This window comes from Lolium perenne, chromosome 2 (assembly GCF_019359855.2).
Source record: "Lolium perenne isolate Kyuss_39 chromosome 2, Kyuss_2.0, whole genome shotgun sequence".
Taxonomy (NCBI): Eukaryota; Viridiplantae; Streptophyta; class Magnoliopsida; order Poales; family Poaceae; genus Lolium; species Lolium perenne.
This window is the reverse complement of record NC_067245.2, coordinates 83,219,910-83,245,591: the sequence shown is the minus strand read 5'-3', so window position 1 is coordinate 83,245,591 and position 25,682 is coordinate 83,219,910. Positions and strand designations below refer to the sequence as shown.

At 40.7% G+C, this 25,682-nt stretch overlaps 1 protein-coding gene across 1 annotated transcript; it reads left to right on the top strand.

Annotated features, from left to right (window-relative positions):
• The first annotated feature begins 16,496 nt into the window (after nt 1–16,496).
• LOC127328683 (uncharacterized) lies at nt 16,497–25,078 on the top strand. The gene is made up of 7 exons (XM_051355265.1): nt 16,497–16,670; nt 16,774–16,917; nt 17,012–17,239; nt 17,322–17,385; nt 24,121–24,555; nt 24,633–24,853; nt 24,938–25,078. The coding sequence occupies exons 1-7, from the start codon at nt 16,497–16,499 to the stop codon at nt 25,076–25,078; spliced, it is 1,407 nt and encodes a 468-aa protein (XP_051211225.1).
• The last annotated feature ends 604 nt before the right edge of the window (nt 25,079–25,682 follow it).

Below are 25,682 nucleotides of genomic sequence, written 5' to 3'. Positions count from 1 at the left end.
TCAATGCTTCCCTCTGCGAAGGGCCATTCTTTTACTTTTATGTTGAGTCAGTTCACCTATTTCTCTCCATCTCAAGAAGCAAACACTTGTGTGAACTGTGCATTGATTCTTACATACTTGCATATTGCACTTGTTATATTGCTTTGCATTGACAACTATCCATGAGATATACATGTTATAAGTTGAAAGCAACCGCTGAAACTTCATCTTCCTTTGTGTTGCTTCAATACCTTTACTTTGATTTATTGCTTTATGAGTTAACTCTTATGCAAGACTTATTGATGCTTGTCTTTAAGTACTATTCATGAAAAGTCTTTGCTATATGATTCAATTGTTTACTCATGTCATTTACCATTGTTTTGATCGCTGCATTCATTACATATGCTTACAATAGTATGATCAAGGTTATGATGGCATGTCACTCCAGAAATTATCTTTGTTATCGTTTACCTGCTAGGGACGAGCAGAAACTAAGCTTGGGGATGCTGATACGTCTCCGACGTATCGATAATTTCTTATGTTCCATGCCACATTATTGATGATATCTACATGTTTTATGCATACTTTATGTCATAATTATGCGTTTTCCGGAACTAACCTATTGACGAGATGCCGAAGGGCCAGTTGCTGTTTTCTGCTGTTTTTGGTTTCAGAAATCCTAGTAAGGAAATATTCTCGGAATCGGACGAAATCAACGCCCAGCATCCTATTTTTCCACGAAGCTTCCAGAACACCCGAGAGTCGCCAGAGGGGATCCCTGGTGGGCCCAGGAGGTAGGCCGGCGCGGCCCAGGCCCTGGCCGCGCCGCCCTATCATCTCACCGCCTCTTCGACCCTCTGACGCCGCCTCTTCGCCTATTTAAGCCTCCTCGACCTAAAACCTCGATACGGAAAAGCCACGGTACGAGAAACCTTCCAGAGCCGCCGCCATCGCGAAGCTAAGTTCTGGGGGACAGGAGTCTCTGTTCCGTCACGCCACCGGGACGGGGAAGTGCCCCCGGAAGGCTTCTCCATCACCACCACCGCCATCTCCATCAACGCTGTTGTCTCCCATGAGGAGGGAGTAGTTCTCCATCGAGGCTCGGGGCTGTACCGGTAGCTATGTGGTTCATCTCTCTCCTATGTACTTCAATACAATAATCTCATGAGCTGCTTTACATGATTGAGATTCATATGATGATGCTTGTAATCTAGATGTCATTATGCTAGTCAAGTGGATTTTACTTATGTGATCTCCGGAGACTCCTTGTCCCACGTGTGTAAAGGTGACAGTGTGTGCACCGTGTGGGTCTCTTAGGCTATATTTCACAGAATACTTATTCACTGTTATGAATGGCATAGTGAAGTGCTTATTTATATCTCTTTATGATTGCAATGTGTTTTGTATCACAATTTATCTGTGTGCTACTCTAGTGATGTTATTAAAGTAGTTTATTCCTCCTGCACGGTGTAATGGTGACAGTGTGTGCATCGTGTTTGTACTTGGTGTAGGCTATGATTGTGATCTCTTGTAGATTATGAAGTTAACTATTGCTATGATGGTATTGATGTGATCTATGCCTCCTTTCGTAGCGTGAAGGTGACAGTGTGCATGCTATGTTAGTACTTGGTTTGGTTATGTTGATCTGTCATGCACTCTAAGGTTATTTAAATATGAACATCGAATATTGTGGAGCTTGTTAACTCCGGCATTGAGGGTTCGTGTAATCCTACACAGTTAGTGGTGTTCATCATCCAACAAGAGAGTGTAGAGTCTAGCATCTATCTATTTATTCTGTTATGTGATCAATGTTGAGAGTGTCCACTAGTGAAAGTATGATCCCTAGGCCTTGTTCCTAAATACTGCTATCGCTGCTTGTTTACTGTTTTACTGTATCTGTACTGCCTGCAATATTACCACCATCAACTACACGCCAGTCTTGGGCAGCCAAGCACTTTTCTAGCACTGTTACTACTGCTCACACTTATTCATACCACCTGTATTTCACTATCTCTTTGCCGAACTAGTGCACCTATTAGGTGTGTTGGGGACACAAGAGACTTCTTGCTTTGTGGTTGCAGGGTTGCATGAGAGGGATATCTTTGACCTCTTCCTCCCTGAGATCGATAAACCTTGGGTGATCCACTTAAGGGAAACTTGCTGCTGTTCTACAAACCTCTGCTCTTGGAGGCCCAACACTGTCTACAAGAATAGAAGCTCCCGTAGACATCAGTGATCATTAGACAAGAGGAAGTCTTATGATCGAAGCTATGCAAGGAGTAGTGATTGCCATGCAACGGATGCACATAGAGCTATATGTGTATGAAAGCTCTCCAATGAAACTAGTGGGGGTGCATCCAACTTGGTTGCTCATGAAGACCTAGATCACTTTTGAGGAAGCTCATCATTGGAATATACAACCCAAGTTCTATAGTGTAAATTCCCCAGAAAGTTATACTAGCAAAACATGAAAACTCTCTCATATGGAATATAGGTGCTAAACATGAGCACAAATGATGACTATGAATACTGTAGGTGCTAAAACATGAGCACAAGTGTGGATAAAAGATAGTAATGCTGCCCCCTTTTTCTTTATTCTCTTTTTTTTCTTTTTCTTTTTCTTTTCCATTTTTTTCTTTCTTTTCTTTTTCTCTTTTTGATGGCCTCCATGGCTCTTTTCACTTTTAGGGGCAACATCCTAATATGACAACACACTTTTTGGTACAAATAACTCATAATGAATAAAACATGGTGTATAAAACTGTATGCCTCTGCCAGTGTAGCAGGATGTGCAATGATCTAGCGTAACATGGGTAAACCACACATCAGCTGTATAGAATCATGCAAAGCAATAATAAATGACAACATGTAATGTAAAATGGAAGTTGCATGGCAATATATCTCGGAACAGCTATGGAAATGCTGTGGTAGGTATGTATGGTGGCTGTTTTGAGGAAGATGTATGGCTTATGTGTAGGAGAACAAGAGAAAGTCCTCCCACAGGTTTGGATGTACTGGCGAAGTATGCACAATTCTCAATGTCAGCAAAAGGCAATGCACAGTACCGAAGAGGCTAGCAAATTTGGATGGTGGAAGTGCCAAAAACCGTAGCTTAACATTAGTCAAAAAGAACTCACAAGCTTATTGCAAACATCTAGCAGGTTCAACATTAAGAGCATGATTAAAATTTACTCCAAGGAGGGCCGTTCATGGTGGCACAAGTACCCCGCTAGCTCCCTCGACCTTCAGCACAACTTAGTTATTACGATGAACTCTCAGACATGGAAAGCTATCAAGTCCAACTACACCTTCAACTATTTAAATAGAGTTTGTAGTACGACACAAGCTTAAAGACAACAATCCACTACTGATTTTAACTTATTTAAACAACAAGCCTTACCATCTAAATACCTCAAAAAGTTTGCAAAGAATCAAGTTATCAAAGCTCAATGATCTACAAGATTATGCAAGTGTTTCATTATACCACTACCACATGCAACATTTCCTGAACCGACCAAATAACAATGAACGAAGCAGTTTCAACCTTCGCCATGAACATTAAAAGCTAAGAACACATGTGTTCATATGAACCAGCGGAGCGTGTCTCTCTCCCACACAAGCATGAATTTATTCAAACAAAACAAAAATAAAAACAAACAGACGCTCCAAGTAAAGGACATAAGATGTGACCGAATAGAAATATAGTTTCAAGAGAAGTGACCTGATAAGTTGTTGATGAAGAAGGGGATGCCTTGGGCATCCCCAAGCTTAGATGCTTGAGTCTTCTTGAAATATGCAGGGATGAACCACGGGGGCATCCCCAAGCTTAGAGCTTTCACTCTCCTTGATCATATTGTATCATCCTCCTCTCTTGACCCTTGAAAACTTCATCCACACCAAACTCAAAACAAACTCATTAGAGGGTTAGTGCATAATCAAAAATTCACATGTTCAGAGGTGACACAATCATTCATAACACTTCTGGACATTGCTCAAAGCTTCTGAAAGTTAATGGAACAAAGAAATCCATCCAACACAGCAAAAGAGGCAATGCGAAATAAAAAGGCAGAATCTGTCAAAACAGAACAGTCCGTAAAGACGAATTTTTCTGGGGCACTAAACTTGCTCAAATGAGAAAACTCAAAAATAATGAAAGTTGCGTACATATCTGAGGATCACTCACGTAAATTGGCAGATTTTTCTGAGTTACCTACAGAGAACCCTGCCCAAATTCGTGACAACAAGAAATATGTTTCAGCGCAGAAATCCAAATCTAGTATCAACCTTCTATTAGAGACTTCACTTGGCACAACAATGCAATAAAATAAAGATAAGGAGAGGTTGCTACAGTAGTAACAACTTCTAAGACTCAAATATAAAACAAAATTTCTGTAGTAAAATAAAAACATGGGTTATCTCCCAAGAAGTGCTTTCTTTATAGCCATTAAGATGGGCTCAGCAATTTCAATGATGCACTCCCAAGAAATAAGAGTTGAAGCAAAAGAGAGCATCAAAAAGCAAATTCAAAACAAATTTAAGTCTAACCCACTTCCTATGCAAAGGAATCTTGTACACAAATGAATTCATGAAGAACAAAGTGACAAGCATAGGAAGATAAAACACGAGTAACTTCAAGATTCTCAACATAAAGAGGGGAAACTTAATATTATTAAGATGCATATAACCATGTTTCCCTCTCTCATAATAACTTTCAGTAGCATCATTGATGAAATCCACAATATATCCATCACTTAAAACATTCTTATCATGGTTCATATGCATAGAAGTATCATTAATTTTGGCATAAGAAGAGTTCTTCTCATTAATAGTAATTGGAGCAAGATTATTATCAAGAATTTGAACATGGTAAACAAGTTGCATACTAAGGGAATTGTTTTTGGCAATCCTATCATAACTATGACAAGTTTCATAAGGGTAATTATAACCTATATCATAGTATTCTTTATGATAATCATCAAAGATTGGAGGCATAGTGTCATCATAAGAAATAGAATAGTTATCTTTCACAGTATGTTCATCTGTGACCATACCATCATAGTTACTAGAAGGAAATGTATCAAAACATATAATGATCAGTAGCAAAAGGATTTTCAAACACCTCATCCCCAAGCTTAGAGCTTTCTGTATCATTATGGGAGGTGATGGCGTGTAACTCACACGTTCGTTGGGAACCCCAAGAGGAAGGTATGATGCGCACAGCAGCAAGTTTTCCCTCAGAAAGAAACCAAGGTTTAATCGAACCAGTAGGAGTCAAGAAGCACGTTGAAGGTTGATGGCGGCGGGATGTAGTGCGGCGCAACACCAGGGATTCCGGCGCCAACATGGAACCAGCACAACACAACCAAAGTACTTTGTCCCAACGAAACAGTGAGGTTGTCAATCTCACCGGCTTGCTGTAACAAAGGATTAACCGTATTGTGTGGAAGATGATTGTTTGCAGAAAACAGTAGAACAAGTATTGCAGTAGATTGTATTTCAGTAAAGAGAATTGGACCGGGGTCCACAGTTCACTAGAGGTGTCTCTCCCATAAGACAAACAGCATGTTGGGTGAACAAATTACAGTTGGGCAATTGACAAATAAAGAGGGCATGACCATGCACATACATATCATGATGAGTATAGTGAGATTTAATTGGGCATTACGACAAAGTACATAGACCGCCATCCAACTGCATCTATGCCTAAAAAGTCCACCTTCAGGTTATCATCCGAACCCCCTCCAGTATTAAGTTGCAAAGCAACAGACAATTGCATTAAGTATGGTGCGTAATGTAATCAACAACTACATCCTTAGACATAGCATCAATGTTTTATCCCTAGTGGCAACAGCACAACACAACCTTAGAACTTTCTGTCACTGTCCTGTGTGTCAATGCAGGCATGAACCCACTATCGAGCATAAATACTCCCTCTTGGAGTTACAAGCATCTACTTGGCCAGAGCATCTACTAGTAACGGAGAGCATGCAAGATCATAAACAACACATAGATATAACTTTGATAATCAACATAACAAGTATTCTCTATTCATCGGATCCCAACAAACGCAACATATAGAATTACAGATAGATGATCTTGATCATGTTAGGCAGCTCACAAGATCCGACAATGAAGCACAATGGGGAGAAGACAACCATCTAGCTACTGCTATGGACCCATAGTCCAGGGGTAGACTACTCACACATCACTCCGGAGGCGACCATGGCGGCGTAGAGTCCTCCGGGAGATGATTCCCCTCTCCGGCAGGGTGCCGGAGGCGATCTCCTGGATCCCCTGAGATGGGATCGGCGTTGGCGGCGTCTCTGGAAGGTTTTCCGTATCGTGGCTCTCGGTACTGGGGGTTTTGTCACGGAGGCTTTAAGTAGGCGGAAGGGCAAGTCAGGAGGGGGCACAGGGGCCCCACACCATAGGCCGGCGCGGCCAGGGGGGGGCCGCGCCGCCCTAGGGTTTGGGCACCCTGTAGCCCCACTTCGTTTCGTCTTCGGACTTCTGGAAGCTTCGTGGCAAAATAGGCCCCTGGGCGTTGATTTCGTCCAATTCCGAGAATATTTCCTTACTAGGATTTCTGAAACCAAAAACAGCAGAAAAGACAGCGGCACTTCGGCATCTTGTTAATAGGTTAGTTCCGAAAATGCACGAATATGACATAAAGTGTGCATAAAACATGTAGATAACATCAATAATGTGGCATGGAACATAAGAAATTATCGATACGTCAGAGACGTATCAGCATCCCCAAGCTTAGTTCTGCTCGTCCCGAGCAGGTAAAACGATAACACAGATAATTTCTGGAGTGACATGCCATCATAACCTTGATCATACTATTTGTAAAGCATATGTAGTGAATGCAGCGATCAAAACAATGTATATGACATGAGTAAACAAGTGAATCATAAAGCAAAGACTTTTCATGAATAGCACTTCAAGACAAGCATCAATAAGTCTTGCATAAGAGTTAACTCATAAAGCAATAATTCAAAGTAAAGGCATTGAAGCAACACAAAATAAGATTAAGTTTCAGCGGTTGCTTTCAACTTGTAACATGTATATCTCATGGATATTGTCAACATAGAGTAATATAATAAGTGCAATAAGCAAATATGTAGGAATCAATGCACAGTTCACACAAGTGTTTGCTTCTTGAGGTGGAGAGAAATAGGTGAACTGACTCAACATTGAAAGTAAAAGAATGGTCCTCCATAGAGGAAAAGCATCGATTGCTATATTTGTGCTAGAGCTTTGATTTTGAAAACATGAAACAATTTTGTCAACGGTAGTAATAAAGCATATGTATCATGTAAATTATATCTTACAAGTTGCAAGCCTCATGCATAGTGTACTAATAGTGCCCGCACCTTGTCCTAATTAGCTTGGACTACCGGATCATCACAATGCACATGTTTTGACCAAGTGTCACAAAGGGGTACCTCTATGCTTTGTACAAAGGTCTAAGGAGAAAGCTCGCATTGGATTTCTCGCTATTGATTATTCTTCAACTTAGACATCCATACCAGGACAACATAGACAACAGATAATGGACTCCTCTTTTATGCATAAGCATGTAACAACAATTAATAATTTTCTCATTTGAGATTGAGGATTTATGTCCAAAACTGAAACTTCCACCATGGATCATGGCTTTAGTTAGCGGCCCAATGTTCTTCTCTAACAATATGCATGCTTAACCATAAGGTGGTAGATCTCTCTTACTTCAGACAAGACGGACATGCATAGCAACTCACATGAAATTCAACAATGAATAGTTGATGGCGTCCCCAGTGAACATGGTTATCGCACAACAAGCAACTTAATAAGAGATAAAGTGCATAATTACATATTCAATACCACAATAGTTTTTAAGCTATTTGTCCCATGAGCTATATATTGTAAAGGTGAATGATGGAATTTTAAAGGTAGAACTCAAGCAATTTACTTTGGAATGGCGGAAAATACCATGTAGTAGGTAGGTATGGTGGACACAAATGGCATAGTGGTTGGCTCAAGTATTTTGGATGCATGAGAAGTATTCCCTCTCGATACAAGGTTTAGGCTAGCAAGGCTTATTTGAAACAAACACAAGGATGAACTGGTGCAGCAAAACTCACATAAAAGACATATTGAAAACATTATAAGACTCTACACCGTCTTCCTTGTTGTTCAAACTCAATACTAGAAATTATCTAGACCTTAGAGAAACCAAATATGCAAACCAAATTTTAGCATGCTCTATGTATTTCTTCATTAATGGGTGCAAAGCATATGACGCAAGAGCTTAATCATGAGCACAACAATTGCCAAGTATCACATTACCCAAGACATTTATAGCAATTACTACATGTATCATTTTCCAATTCCAACCATATAACAATTTAACGAAGGAGAAACTTCGCCATGAATACTATGAGTAGAAACCAAGGACATACTTGTCCATATGCTACAGCGGAGCGTGTCTCTCTCCCATAAAGTGAATGCTAGGATCCATTTTATTCAAACAAAATAAAAAACAAAAACAAGCCGATGCTCCAAGAAAAAGCACATAAGATGTGATGGAATAAAAATATAGTTTCAGGGGAGGAACCTGATAATGTTGTCGATGAAGAAGGGGATGCCTTGGGCATCCCCAAGCTTAGACGCTTGAGTCTTCTTAATATATGCAGGGGTGAACCACCGGGGCATCCCCAAGCTTAGAGCTTTCACTCTCCTTGATCATGTTGCATCATACTCCTCTCTTGATCCTTGAAAACTTCCTCCACACCAAACTCGAAACAACTCATTAGAGGGTTAGTGCACAATAAAAATTAACATATTCAGAGGTGACACAATCATTCTTAACACTTCTGGACATTGCATAATGCTACTGGACATTAGTGGATCAAAGAAATTCATCCAACATAGCAAAAGAGGCAATGCGAAATAAAAGGCAGAATCTGTCAAAACAGAACAGTTCGTATTGATGAATTTTAAAATGGCACCAGACTTGCTCAAATGAAAATGCTCAAACTGAATGAAAGTTGCGTACATATCTGAGGATCATGCACGTAAATTGGCTTAATTTTCTGAGCTACCTACAGGGAGGTGGACCCAGATTCGTGACAGCAAAGAAATCTGGAACTGCGCAGTAATCCAAATCTAGTACTTACTTTTCTATCAACGGCTTTACTTGGCACAACAAAACACAAAACTAAGATAAGGAGAGGTTGCTACAGTAGTAAAAAACTTCCAAGACACAAATATAAAACAAAGTACTGTAGCAAAATAACACATGGGTTATCTCCCAAGAAGTTCTTTCTTTATAGCCATTAAGATGGGATCAGCAGTTTTAATGATGCACTCGCAAGAAATAGTATTTGTAGCAAAAGAGAGCATCAAGAGGCAAATTCAAAACACATTTAAGTCTAACATGCTTCCTATGCATAGGAATCTTGTAAATAAACAAGTTCATGAAGAGCAAAGTGACAAGCATAGGAAGATAAAACAAGTGTAGCTTCAAAAATTTCAGCACATAGAGAGGCATTTTAGTAACATGAAAATTTCTACAACCATATTTTTCTCTCTCATAATAATTTTCAGAGGCATCATGAACAAACTCAACAATATAAGTATCACATAAAGCATTCTTATTCACATGCATAAAAGTATCATTACTCTCCACATAAGCATAATCAATTTTATTAGTTGTAGTGGGAGCAAATTCAACAAAGTAGCTATCATTATTATTCTCATTATCAAATATAGGAGGCATATTGTAATCATAATCAAATTTATCCTCCATAACAGGCGGTACTAAAAGACCAATATCATTATCATAAATAGGAGGCAAAGTATCATCAAAGTAAATTTTCTCCTTAATGCTTGGGGGAATAAAAAGATCATGAAAACCAGCTTCCCCAAGCTTAGAACTTTCTATATTATTATCAACAATGGTGTTCAAAGCATTCATACTAATATTACTACCAACATGCAAATAAGATCCCATAGGTTTTTTAATTTCCGCATCAAACAATCCATGTTTTAAATCAGGAAATAGAATAAGAAGATCATTCTTGTCCATTATGCCAAACTAGTGTAATAAAAACATGCATGATATTATAAAGTAAAACAAGTAACTAAATTTTTTGTGTTTTTAATATAGCAAACAAGATAACAAATAAAGTAAAACTAGCAACTAATTTTTTTGTATTTTGATTTAGTGCAGCAAACAAAGTAGTAAATAAAACTAAGCAAGACAAAAACAAAGTAAAGAGATTGAGAAGTGGAGACTCCCCTTGCAGCGTGTCTTGATCTCCCCGGCAACGGCGCCAGAAAAGGAGCTTGATGGTGTGTAACTCACACGTTCGTTGGGAACCCCAAGAGGAAGGTATGATGTGCACAGCAGCAAGTTTTCCCTCAGAAAGAAACCAAGGTTTAATCGAACCAGTAGGAGTCAAGAAGCACGTTGAAGGTTGATGGCGGCGGGATGTAGTGCAGCGCAACACCAGGGATTCCGGCGCCAACGTGGAACCTGCACAACACAACCAAAGTACTTTGTCCCAACGAAACAGTGAGGTTGTCAATCTCACCGGCTTGCTGTAACAAAGGATTAACCGTATTGTGTGGAAGATGATTGTTTGCAGAAAACAGTAGAACAAGTATTGCAGTAGATTGTATTTCAGTAAAGAGAATTGGACCGGGGTCCACAGTTCACTAGAGGTGTCTCTCCCATAAGACAAACAGCATGTTGGGTGAACAAATTACAGTTGGGCAATTGACAAATAAAGAGGGCATGACCATGCACATACATATCATGATGAGTATAGTGAGATTTAATTGGGCATTACGACAAAGTACATAGACCGCCATCCAACTGCATCTATGCCTAAAAAGTCCACCTTCAGGTTATCATCCGAACCCCCTCCAGTATTAAGTTGCAAAGCAACAGACAATTGCATTAAGTATGGTGCGTAATGTAATCAACAACTACATCCTTAGACATAGCATCAATGTTTTATCCCTAGTGGCAACAGCACAACACAACCTTAGAACTTTCATCCTTGTCCCAGGTGTCAATGCAGGCATGAACCCACTATCGAGCATAAATACTCCCTCTTGGAGTTACAAGCATCTACTTGGCCAGAGCATCTACTAGTAACGGAGAGCATGCAAGATCATAAACAACACATAGATATAACTTTGATAATCAACATAACAAGTATTCTCTATTCATCGGATCCCAACAAACGCAACATATAGAATTACAGATAGATGATCTTGATCATGTTAGGCAGCTCACAAGATCCGACAATGAAGCACAATGGGGAGAAGACAACCATCTAGCTACTGCTATGGACCCATAGTCCAGGGGTAGACTACTCACACATCACTCCGGAGGCGACCATGGCGGCGTAGAGTCCTCCGGGAGATGATTCCCCTCTCCGGCAGGGTGCCGGAGGCGATCTCCTGGATCCCCCGAGATGGGATCGGCGTTGGCGGCGTCTCTGGAAGGTTTTCCGTATCGTGGCTCTCGGTACTGGGGGTTTCGTCACGGAGGCTTTAAGTAGGCGGAAGGGCAAGTCAGGAGGGGGCACAGGGGCCCCACACCATAGGCCGGTGCGGCCAGGGGGGGCACGCCGCCCTAGGGTTTGGGCACCCTGTGGCCCCACTTCGTTTCGTCTTCGGACTTCTGGAAGCTTCGTGGCAAAATAGGCCCCTGGGCGTTGATTTCGTCCAATTCCGAGAATATTTCCTTACTAGGATTTCTGAAACCAAAAACAGCAGAAAACAAAGAATCGGCACTTCGGCATCTTGTTAATAGGTTAGTTCCAGAAAATGCACGAATATGACATAAAGTGTGCATAAAACATGTAGATAACATCAATAATGTGGCATGGAACATAAGAAATTATCGATACGTCGGAGACGTATCAGGAGGAAGCATGGATAGTACTGATACTATGGCAATTATTAACATCATCATTTTCAGAATTAGTTTCCCAGAGATTTTCAATATCAAAAGTAGTGTGATCTTTCAAATCATGATCACTAATGTAGGTAAAGGGCATAGGAAGATCATTGTACTCAGATTCATTATTATAATAATCATTAGGAGCAACATACTTACGGTTACCTATCGTTATCTCATACACGCGGGGATATGCCGTTACCTCTTTCTCTTTATTCCCCTTCTTCTTCTTCTTCTTCGTTCCCATCTTCTTCTTCTTCTCTTCCTTCTCCTCGTTCCCTTCTTTAGGAGGAAGAGGCGTGAAGGGAGGCTTCTCCACATAACCTGATTTATTTCTAGAAACAATAGAAGAAACTTGGGAGGATTCCTCCTTTTCATTAATAAGTTCAAAACACACAGCGGTCCTATCATATTTTGGCAAAGTGTCATCTTCTAAAATATTTTGTATGTAAGCATTTGTATGGCAATTATTAAGGCAATAAGAAAAATACCCATGCAGGACATCATCAATATCAAGATCACTCATATGTAACAAATATATTTTTCTTGATAACTCTTCACACCACAAAAATAAAGTAAGTTCATCATGCTGATTAGGAGTAATTTCATCATCACAATACAAATTTGCAGCACTCATGGGGTTCAAATTATCATTGGAGGAGCATTGAAAATTAAAATGACCCGCTCTATGGCAAAGTTCACAAATAAAAGGATAGAGGGCACAAACTTTTTTACCAAGATCATCTAGAGCCCTAGACCACTTTCTAGTTTTTTCATTAATATGATGGATACAATATTCATCTTCGATTTGATTAATTCCACAAGGTCTATGCATTCCACAAAAATTAACATGCTTATAGGAAATAGCATTCTTAGGAGTTTGAGCATGTTTATTGCAATCATTAACAACAATTTCATCCTTCATGCAAGCCTCTTTAAAAGGTTCATGATACTTATCAAAATTCTTCCTAGGCAATTCAAAATGAGAGGCAAAAGCTTTATAAAGATTTGCAGCAACTTGAGAGTCAAGACCATAGGTAGCACTCATATTTCAAAATTTACCAGTATCCATAAAAGTTTCAATGCATTCATAATCATAATTTATACCTGACTCTCTACCTTTGTCGTTCTCCCAATCTTCAGCGTTCTCCTCAATCCGATCAAGAAGGTCCCATCTAGCTTCAACCTCCTTGCTTGTGAAAGATCCCTCCAAACAGGCATCTAGATAGTACTTGTGATGTCCTGAAAGCCTTGCATAAAAATTATTAATAATAACATTACGGGGGAGCTCATGAATGGGACATTCGAGCATTAGTGACTTCAATCTCCCCCATGCTTGGGAAATACTCTCTCCATCACGAGGATAAAAGTTATAAATGTAATTCCTATCAATATGCACTAAATGAGGAGGATAAAATTTAGAATAAAAGAGAGATACAATTTCCTCCCAACCAAGAGAATGACTATTCTTCATCAATTTATGCCAATGCGCCGCTTTACCAGACAGCGAAATAGAGAATAGTTTCTTCCTCACTTCATCCATGGAGATACCTGCACACTTGAATAACCCGCATAATTCATGCAAAAACAGTAAATGATCTCCAGGATGAACAGTTCCATATCCTTCATAGCGATTATCCATAACACGTTCAATAATTTTCATGGGTAGCTTGAAAGCAGTACTTGCAGTAGGTGGATTTAAAATATCACAAGCATCATTAAAGTTATCACATATGGGATATAAAGTATTATCAGAGCAAATTTTCTCCCCTAAAGATGGGAAGATAAAAAGATCATAAAAACTAGCTTCCCCAAGCTTAGACTTCTCCATAGCATTAGCAGTAATTGCATTCATACTAATAACATTGCTACTAGCATGCAAATAAGGTTCTATAGGTTTTTTAATTTTCGCATCAAATAATTCATGTCTTATCTTAGGAAATAAATTAAAAAGCTCATAGTTGCTTTCCATTATGCCTAACTAGTGAAATAAAAACAAGAAACAAAAAGATGCAATTGCAGGATCTAAAGGAAATAGCTTCGAGCACTTACAACGGCGCCAGAAAATAGCTTAGTTACCTGGGACCGGAGTGCGAGTGCCTTTTACCTTTCCTCCCCGGCAACGGCGCCAGAAAATAGCTTGTTGTCTACTGTTGGCTTCTTTTCCTGTAGACAGTGTTGGGCCTCCAAGAGCAGAGGTTTGTAGAACAGCAACAAGTTTTCCCTTAAGTGAATCACCCAAGGTTTATCGAACTCAGGGAGGAAGAGGTCAAAGATATCCCTCTCAAGCAACCCTGCAATCACGATACAAGAAGTCTCTTGTGTCCCCAACACACCTAATACACTTGTCAGATGTATAGGTGCACTAGTTCGGCGAAGAGATAGTGAAATACAAGTAATATGGATGGATATGAGTGGTAATAACAATCTGAAATAAATATGGCAGCGAGTAAACATGCAACAGAACAGTAAATAAACGGAGATTCGATGTTCGGAAACAAGGCCTAGGGATCATACTTTCACTAGTGGACACTCTCAACATTGCAATCATAAAGGAATATAAATAAGCACTTCACTATGCTATTCTGAATTACTCTCTGGCAAGATAACGAACACTAATTCATCATGTAGGCAAACCTTAAAGATGTATTCCCAAGTGCTAATAAACACCCCACGCTGTCACTGTGAGCATTCATAGGAGGTACTAACACACCACAATTTCATAGAGACATCCAACTCAAATCATAATTCAGTGAATAAGTATTCTGTGAAATATAGCCTAAGAGACCCACACGGTGCACACACTGTCACCTTTACACACGTGGGAAAGGAGTCTCCGGAGATCACATAAGTAAAATCCACTTGAATAGCATAACGACATCTAGATTACACAGCTCATCATATGGATCTCAATCATGTAAAGCAGCTCATGAGATCATTGTATTGAAGTACATGGGAGAGAGAGATTAACCACATAGCTACCGGTACAGCCCTTAGCCTCGAGGGAGAACTACTCCCTCCTCATGGGAGACAGCAGCGGTGATGAAGATGGCGGTGGTGTCGATGGAGATGCCTTCCGGGGGCACTTCCCCGTCCCGGCGGCGTGCCGGAACAGAGACTCCTATCCCCCAGATCTTGGCTTCGCGATGGCGGCGGCTCTGGAAGGTTTCTCGTACTGTGGCTTATTCCTTTAGGGTTTTCCCGACGGAGTCCTTAAGTAGGTGGAAGGGCAGCCTCGGAGGGGCCCTGGTGGGGCCACACAATAGGGGGGCGCGCCCCCCTTGGGCCGCGCCGCCACCATGTGTGGTGGCCCTGTGGCTCTCCTCTGGTCCCTCTCTGGCTCTCTGGAAGCTTCCGGGAAAAATAAGGTTCTAGGCGTTGATTTCGTCCAATTCCGAGAATATTTTCTTACTAGGATTTCTGAAACCAAAAACAGCAGAAAACAGGAACTGGCACTTTGGCATCTTGTCAATAGGTTAGTTCCGGAAAATGCATCAAAACGATACAAAGCATGAACAAAACATGTAGGTATTGTCATAAAACAAGCATGGAACATAAGAAATTATCGATACGTTGGAGACGTATCACACACCTATATTCACTTCGTTTAGGTTAAGTAAAATTTAACGTGACTTCATGCCCGAGTACGTCGGATCCAGTCGGATCCTTTGTCAGCAGTTCGCCTATACATGCATGGCTCTTGTAACATGAAAATAGCAAACATTGCAAGTATCGGTTTTGAAGATGTGAAATTTTTTGAGGTTTCATATATAGGGCAGATGTTTTCTCTCAATTTTTTTGTATAATATTTCACCATGATTTTTCTGTTCAAAGCATGTCATCTCACACATCGTATGTAAAATCATGTCATCTCACGCATCGTATGTAAAATCATGTAGTATGCAAATCTCCCTCTTGCACATTTAATTTAGTTTTTTGTACGTGACATATTACTTTCTTAATATAGTGTTTTTCCTTGATAGAATGGACGAGCTTAAGGGTGATGTTTGCTGCAACATCGAAAAATGGTGTAGGCTCATGGCCGTCTTACCGTCGATCAACGTGCTAGACTAGCTCTAACTAATTTAAGAAGTATGATGATGATTCCTTCTGTGAAGATGCGTACAATATTGATAAGGTACACCTTCTTACATGTATATTACGTAATATTTCATTACATGTTTATATGTCATTTGTATTTCGTGGATTATTTTTGCATAGTACTTATTGATTCATGTTCATTTTTGTTCCACGTTCATGTTTGATGTTTTTGACCCTGCCACTGGTACATTCGAAATAGGAGAGAACAATGGTGCGGTGTCTCTTGGTTTTGTCGAAGTTGAGTGTCTCCTTGGTCTGGCTAATGAAGGTTTTTCATCTGGGGAAATACTTACCGAGGAAGGTGAAGACGTGAAGCAACGCATCCCACCATAGTTCTTAAGCAAATCAACCGGTAACATCATTATTCGAAGAATTAATTGACGACATCATCAAAAGTAAACTTGCCGATGATGACTTCCTGAGGAGGGTAGTGCTTCTAGAAACAGTACTTGCGCCTATGGCGACGAAGATTGTTCCACCCAAGTTCTATGCACTAGTAGAAGATGTGAACGGAATGCCCAAATTCAATTGGAATGCATTCACTCTAAGGGTTCTGTTGGATAGCATTAGGTTGGTAAGGAAAGGTAGACAAATCCGTCAGTGGCCGAAAGGGAACTTAGGAATGTTGCAGGTATGTATGGTCTTATGTCGGAGTGTTGTGCATATTACATCTCATTGCATTTTTCACGTATAGATATTTACTCTCCTTTGTTCACATGCAGTACTTGTACTAGGAAAAATGTCAGCCGCTAGAAGGCGACTGTGCATTTAATCCTAAATTTTCCTTGCGCCCTCTAATGAGGAACTGGAATGGAGCAGCTGCCACGCGGAGGGACAATTTTGACTATGAGAATGGTCGCGGTCGTGGTAACGTGAAGGTACTAATTTCAATGTTACGACTAGGCACACTTAATTTTGTAAATACTCAATTCAAAACTTTAGTACTTAACTCTTGCATTATATAACGTGCAGATTGATGAAAATATCACTGAACAGTATCGGTTGATGGAGCCAGTTGTGCCAGATCCTGTGGCTGCTCCTCAGAATAACGCCAAGCCCGCGAGTGATGTTCCAAAAAAGAAACAGGCTCCAAAACCCATTGATAACGGTCAGAAGGAAATTCTGATAAATCGTTTAACGGGTTACCTGGATGAACAAGTGCAGAAGCTGTTGGCTTCCATCCCTGCCTTATGTGCTCAGGTGAAACGCCTAACTGTTGTGTCATTTTCTTTTGTTATTGAAAATGCAATCGTTCATGAACTCATATATTTTTGTGTTGCAGAGAACATTGGAGATGTTTAATAAGGAAGGCGTGACTTACAAACCGATAGCCGCAGCGGTTTCCGGTAACATGGAGGATGATACGCGTACAACACGCATCCGTTGGGAACCCCAAGAGGAAGGTGTGATGCATACAGCGGCAAGTTTTCCCTCAGTAAGAAACCAAGGTTTGTCGAACCAGTAGGAGCCAAGAAGCACGTTGAAGGTTGATGGCGGCGGAGTGTAGTGCGGCGCAACACCAGGGATTCCGGCGCCAACGTGGAACCTGCACAACACAACCAAAGTACTTTGTCCCAACGTAACAGTGAGGTTGTCAATCTCACCGGCTTGCTGTAACAAAGGATTAGATGTATAGTGTGGATGATGTTGTTTGCAGAGAACAGTAGAACGAGTATTGCAGTTGATTGTATTCGATGTAAAAGAATGGACCGGGGTCCACAGTTCACTAGTGGTGTCTCTCCGATAAGAATAAGCATGTTTGGTGAACAAATTACAGTTGGGCAATTGACAAATAAAGAAGGCATGACCATGCACATACATGTTATGATGAGTATTGTGAGATTTAATTGGGCATTACGATAAAGTACATAGACCGCTATCCAGCATGCATCTATGCCAAAAAGTCCACCTTCAGGTTATCATCCGAACCCCCTCCAGTATTAAGTTGCAAACAACAGACAATTGCATTAAGTATGGTGTGTAATGTAATCAACGAATATATCCTTAGACATAGCATTGATGTTTTATCCCTAGTGGCAACAGCACATCCACAACCTTAGATGTTTCTGTCACTCCCCCAGATTTAATGGAGACATGAACCCACTATCGAGCATAAATACTCCCTCTTGGAGTTACAAGCAAAAACTTGGCCAGAGCCTCTACTAGCAACAGAGAGCATGCAAGATCATAAACAACACATAGATGATAGATTGATAATCAACATAACATAGCATTCACTTATTCATCAGATCCCAACAAACACAACATGTAGCATTACAGATAGATGATCTTGATCATGTTAGGCAGCTCACAAGATCCAACAATGATAGCACAATTAGGAGAAGACGACCATCTAGCTACTGCTATGGACCCATAGTCCAGGGGTGAACTACTCACTCATCACTCCGGAGGCGACCATGGCGGTGAAGAGTCCTCCGGGAGATGATTCCCCTCTCCGGCAGGGTGCCGGAGGCGATCTCCTGAATCCCCCGAGATGGGATTGGCGGCGGCGGCGTCTCTGGAAGGTTTTCCGTATCGTGGCTCTCGGTACTGGAGTTATTCTCGACGAAGACTTAAGTAGGCGGAAGGGTAGGTCAGGGGCGCCACGAGGGGTCCACACCACAGGCCGCGCGGCCAGGGCCTGGGCCGCGCCGCCCTCGTGTGTGGCTGCCTCGTCGCCCCACTTCGTTTCCTCTCCGGACTTCTGGAAGCTTCGTGGAAAAATAAGATCCTGGGCGTTGATTTCGTCCAATTCCGAGAATATTTCCTTACTAGGATTTCTGAAACCAAAAACAGCAGAAAACAGCAACTGGCTCTTCGGCATCTCGTTAGTAGGTTAGTGCCGGAAAATGCATAAATATGACATAAAGTATGTATAAAACATGTAGATATCATCAATAAAGTAGCATGGAACATAAGAAATTATCGATACGTTGAGACGTATCGGCATCCCCTAGCTTCTTTCCTGCTCGTCCCGAGTAGGTAAACGATAACAAAGATAATTTCTGAAGTGACATGCCATCATAATCTTGATCATACTATTGTAAGCACATGTAATGAATGCAGCGATTCGAAGCAATGGTAATGCAATGAGTAAACAATTGAATCATATAGCAAAGACTTTTCATGAATAGTACTTTCAAGACAAGCATCAATAAGTCTTGCATAAGAGTTAACTCATAAAGCAATAAATTCATAGTAGAGGTATTGAAGCAACACAAAGGAAGATTAAGTTTCAGCGGTTGCTTTCAACTTGTAACATGTATATCTCATGGATATTGTCAATGTAAAGTAATATAACAAGTGCAATATGCAAGTATGTAGGAATCAATGCACAATTCACACAAGTATTTGTTTCTTGAGATGGGAGAGAAATAGGTGAACTGACTCAACATAAAAGTAGAAGAAAGGCCCTTCGCAGAGGGAAGCATTGATTGCTATATTTGTGCTAGAGCTTTGATTTTGAAAACAAGAAACAATTTTGTCAACGGTAGTAATAAAGCATATGTATCATGTAAATTATATCCTACAAGTTGCAAGCCTCATGCATAGTATACTAATAGTGCCCGCACCTTGTCCTAATTAGCTCGGATTACCTGGATTATCACCGCAATACATATATTTTAACCAAGTGTCACAAAGGGGTACCTCTATGCCGCCCGTACAAAGGTCTAAGGAGAAAGCTCGCATTGGATTTCTCGCTTTTGATTATTCTCAACTTAGACATCCATACCGGGACAACATAGACAACAGATAATGGACTCCTCTTTAATGCATAAGCATTTAGCAACAATTAATATTCTCATATGAGATTGAGGATATTTGACCAAAACTGAAACTTCCACCATGGATCATGGCTTTAGTTAGCGGCCCAATGTTCTTCTCTAACAATATGCATGCTCAAATCATTCAACTCATGGTAAATCGCCCTTACTTCAGACAAGACGAACATGCATAGCAACTCACATGATATTCAACAAAGAGTAGTTGATGGCGTCCCCAGGAACATGGTTATCGCACAACAAGCAACTTAATAAGAGATAAAATGCATAAGTACATATTCAATACCACAATAGTTTTAGGCTATTTGTCCCATGAGCTATATATTGCAAAGATAGAGAATGGAAATTTTAAAGGTAGCACTCAAGCAATTTACTTTGGAATGGCGGAGAAATACCATGTAGTAGGTAGGTATGGTGGACACAAGTGGCATAGTTATTGGCTCAAGGATTTGGATGCATGAGAAGTATTCCCTCTCGATACAAGGCTTAGGCTAGCAAGGCTATTTGAAACAAACACAAGTATGAAGAGGTACAGCAAAACTCACATAAAAGACATATTGTAAGCATTATAAGACTTTACACCGTCTTCCTTGTTGTTCGACCCTTACTAGAAAATATCTAGACTCTAGAGAGACTAATCATGCAAACCAAATTTTAGCAAGCTCTATGTATTTCTTCATTAATAGGTGCAAAGTATATGATGCAAGAGCTTAAACATGAGCACAACAATTGCCAAGTATCACATTATTCAAGACATTCTACCAATTACTACATGTAGCATTTCCCGTTTCCAACCATATAACAATTTAACGAAGCAGATTCAACCTTCGCCACGAACATTATGAGTAAAGCCTAAGGACATATTTGTCCATATGCAACAGCGGAGCGTGTCTCTCTCCCACACAATGAATGCTAGGATCCATTTTATTCAAACAAAACAAAAACAAAAGCAAACAGACGCTCCAAGCAAAGTACATAAGATGTGATGGAATAAAAATATAGTTTCACTAGAGGAACCTGATAATGTTGTCGATGCAGATGGGGATGCCTTGGGCATCCCCAAGCTTAGACGCTTGAGTCTTCGTGAAATATGCAGGGGTGAACCACCGGGGCATCCCCAAGCTTAGAGCTTTCACTCTCCTTGATCATATTGTATCATCCTCCTCTCTTGATCCTTGAAAACTTCCTCCACACCAAACTTAAAACAACTCAGTAGAGGGTTAGTGCACAATCAAAATTCACATGTTCAGAGGTGACATAATCATTCTTAACACTTCTGGACATTGCACAAAGCTACTGAAAGTTAATGGAATAGAAAAATCCATCAAGCATAGCAAAACAGGCAATGCGAAATAAAAGGCAGAATCTGTCAAAACAGAACAGTCCGTAAAGACGAATTTCTAAGAGGCACCAGACTTGCTCAAATGAAAATGCTCAAATTGAATGAACGTAAATTGGCAGAATTTTCTGAGTTACCTACAGAGAATTAGGCCCAGATTCGTGACAGCAAGAAATCTGTTTCTGCGCAGTAATCCAAATCTAGTATGAACCTTACTATCAAAGACTTTACTTGGCACAACAATGCAACAAAACTAAGATAAGGAGAGGTTGCTACAGTAGTAACAACTTCCAAGACTCAAATATAAAACAAAGGTACTGTAGTAAAATCATGGGTTGTCTCCCATAAGCGCTTTTCTTTAACGCCTTTCAGCTAGGCGCAGAAAGTGTGTATCAAGTGTTATCAAGAGACGAAGCGTTGGATGCTCCGTTATCTATAGTGGTATTAAGAGCCTTGTCAATTTTAGGCCTATAATGGTTTTTTAGTTTAGGCACCTTAGAGACATACATGAACTTTTGCTCCTTACCCACATAAGCTTTCTCCTTAAATTTAATAGAAGAAAAAGTTGAACCCAATGTTCCCATAGCCTCTTCAAGTTCACTAATCCTTTGGGTTTGATTATCATGAATAGCACAAGCTTCTAAGATGGCAATTATCTCATTAATTCCATCTAGAGATTTATCAAGTTTATCAGTGCTATTAAGTAATTCTCCCAGTTTAGCCTCAATACTTGGAAGGTTTTGCTCTATAGTTTCCAACTTTTTCATGACATCTTCAAGAGAGGTTTCAATTTTAACTTCATTAACAGGTGGTATTCCAAATAGACTCTCAATATGCAACTAGCTTCTAAGGCAGGAGTACTTAAAAAGTTACCTCCCGCGAGACGATCAAGAACATACCTATTCCAGCTAGAGATACCAACATAAAAATTCCTGAGTAGGATAGTGGTGGAGTGCTTCTTAGTGCACCTATTATGGGCGTCACTAATTCTATACCAAGCATCTTTTAAACATTCTCCCCCTTGTTGCTTAAACGAGCGAACTTCAACTTCAGGATTACTCATAATAGTAAATAAAACAAACTAGATAAAGAAAATGCAAGTAACTATTTTTTTTGTGTTTTTAATATGGAGATTGCAAACAAGACAGTAAATAAAGTAAAGCTAGCAACTAATTTTTTTTGTGTTTTGTTTTAGTGCAGCAAACAAAGTAGTAAATAAAAGTAAAGCAAGACAAAAACAAAGTAAAGAGATTGGAGGTGGAGACTCCCCTTGCAGCGTGTCTTGATCTCCCCGGCAACGGCGCCAGAAAACGGTCTTGATACGCGTACATCACGCGTCCGTTGGGAACCCCAAGAGGAAGGTGTGATGCGTACAACGGCAAGTTATTCCTCAGTAAGAAACCAAGGTTTATCGAACCAGTAGGAGCCAAGAAGCACGTTGAAGGTTGATGGCGGCGGAGTGTAGTGCGGCGCAACACCAGGGATTCCGGCGCCAACGTGGAACTTGCACAACACAACCAAAGTACTTTGTCCCAATGTAACAGTGAGGTTGTCAATCTCACCGGCTTGCTATAACAAAGGATTAGATGTATAGTGTGGATGATGATGTTTGCAGAGAACAGTAGAACAAGTATTGCAGTTGATTGTATTCGATGTAAAAGAATGGACCGAGGTCCACAGTTCACTAGTGGTGTCTCTCCGATAAGAATAAGCATGTTGGGTGAATGAATTACAGTTGGGCAATTGACAAATAAAGAGGGCATGACCATGCACATACATGTTATGATGAGTATTGTGAGATTTAATTGGGCATTACGACAAAGTACATAGACTGCTATCCAGCATGCATCTATGCCTAAAAAGTCCCCCTCTGGGTTATCATCCGAACCCCCTCCAGTATTAAGTTGCAAACAACAGACAATTGCATTAAGTATGGTGCGTAATGTAATCAACGAATATATCCTTAGACATAGCATTGATGTTTTAACCCTAGTGGCAACAACACATCCACAACCTTAGAGGTTTCTGTCACTCCCCCAGATTTAATGGAGACATGAACCCACTATCGAGCATAAATACTCCCTCTTGGAGTTACAAGCAAAAACTTGGCCAGAGCCTCTACTAGCAACGGAGAGCATGCAAGATCATAAACAACACATAGATGATAGATTGATAATCAACATAACATAGCATTCACTTATTCATCAGATCCCAACAAACACAACATGTAGCATTACAGATAGATGATCTTGATCATGTTAGGCAGCTCACAAGATCCAACAATGATAGCACAATTAGGAGAAGACGACCATCTAGCTACTGCTATGGACCCATAGTCCAGGGGTGAACTACTCACTCATCACTCCGGAGGCGACCATGGCGGTGAAGAGTCCTCCGGGAGATGATTCCCCTCTCCGGCAGGGTGCTGGAGGCGATCTCCTGAATCCCACGAGATGGGATTGGCGGCGGCGGCGTCTATGGAAGGTTTTCCGTATCGTGGCTCTCGGTACTGGAGTTATTCTCGATGAAGGCTTAAGTAGGCGGAAGGGTAGGTCAGGGGGCGCCACGAGGGGTCCACACCACAGGCCGGCGCGGCCAGGGCCTGGGCCACGCCGCCCTGGTGTGTGGCTGCCTCGTCGCCCCACTTCGTTTCCTCTCCGGACTTCTGGAAGCTTCGTGGAAAAATAAGATCCTGGGCGTTGATTTCGTCCAATTCCGAGAATATTTCCTTACTAGGATTTCTGAAACCAAAAACAGCAGAAAACAACAACTGGCTCTTCGGCATCTCGTTAATAGATTAGTGCCGGAAAATGCATAAATATGACATAAAGTATGTATAAAACATGTAGATATCATCAATAAAGTAGCATGGAACATAAGAAATTATCGATACGTTGGAGACGTATCAGAGGACCAGGAAGATGTCAACTCTTTCTGGAACGGCCCTCGTGTTAAAAAAGAGTTCATGTACAATGAAGAGAGCGATTCAGCAGGAGGTGGAGATTCTATTCATATCATTGACATGAACCTGCCTGATGAAGTTGAGAAATTCGAAAAACATTTCAAGGAGCCTGCTAAGAATGGTACTGCAAAGAATGCAAATGATGATATGCGCACACCTGCCAAGGCTAGTGGACTGAATGATACTCCAGTAGAAAAGCCATTGGGCGATGTTGGTAGCACACCGGATAATCCGTTCATCACTGAAAATGCTTATCCGGTGACATCAGATTCTGAAATTGATCTTGATGCAGTAACTATTAGCAAGTTCATATCTAAATCAAAGGAAGATGAGTTGGCTGGGAAGAGGAAGCGAACAATTCCCAAAAAATTTCAATCTCCCTATGCTCTAGACAGACGCACCAAGCGTCAAGTCCGTGGTTCATCCACAAAAGGTAGTTTATTTTTCCGATTTTTTTAATATTCCCTGTAAAAAATGTTGTATTTGCTAAGCCTTTTCATATGCATGCAGCTCTGAATTTCGATGATAAACCTGGCCCAGATAAAAATGCAAAACCGGATGCATCATCTGATTTGACGCCTGAACTAGTTGACGCAGCTATAGTCTTCCTTGAGCTTGCATCTCGGTCAGAGCAGCACAAAAAAAAGAATGTTTACCGGAGTGCAAGGGGCGATGAAGTTAACGCTGAATGTCTTCGTGTAGTTCTGGATGAAAGATGGTTATCAGATGATGTAAGTGCGTAGAACACGTCTATTACATACATTTAATATTTACATGCATGTTATTAACATAAAATTTCATTATGTTATTCGCAGGTCATAGATGGTTACATTGGGCATTTGAACCTCCGTGTTGGGGATGATCGCTTCGTGTGTCCAGCATGGAGATCTAAATTTCTAGTAGACCGGGCAAATGCCGGAGACAAACCCCCAAGAATCCAGCAAGAACATGGATAGCGCGATGGTAAGATTTGGCGTGGTTGGTAGAGTGGTGACGGAATACACCGTGCGTGACAAGGTACGTAATATATGTTTGTTATAAAATATTGTAGTATTCTACTAATAAACATGCGGAATGACATCTCATTGTTTTCATATGTTCTAATTTTTTGCAGGTTTATTTTCCACTCAACATTGGCAATACACACTGGACGACCGTTGTCATGCACACACCGAAGCAAGAATTCCAAGTTCTCGACTCGCTTTACCATCTAGAGTTTACGTTGGAGACTGCTCAGACACTTCTAACACACGGAATTGCGCAAATTAGCATAATTGTTATGTCTCTACAGTGGCACCAAATTGCACAAGACATGCAAGTGGCCAACGAAGTCACGAGTGGAAATCATCCCGATGTTTCAAAGTGGCCGATATTAGAGTACGACATGCCGCAGCAACATGACGGGTGAGTTAATGTTACACCAATTTAAGTTTGTGATCAATACATGGGAGGATTAACCTTATCGAGATTTTGCATTTACAACAGGAACTCTTGTGGATTGTTTGTGATGAAATGCATGGAGCATTGGGATGGGGATCGGATAACTACAGAGATTTCACA

Bases quoted from the DNA above. Each gene is read 5' to 3' on its own strand.
- LOC127328683 (XM_051355265.1), top strand. From the start codon at position 16,497: ATGGCGACGAAGATTGTTCCACCCAAGTTCTATGCACTAGTAGAAGAT. The intron at 16,671-16,773 runs GTATGTATGGTC...TACTTGTACTAG, and splicing joins GGAACTTAGGAATGTTGCAG to GAAAAATGTCAGCCGCTAGA. The intron at 17,386-24,120 runs GTAACATGGAGG...GTGTTAAAAAAG, and splicing joins GATAGCCGCAGCGGTTTCCG to AGTTCATGTACAATGAAGAG.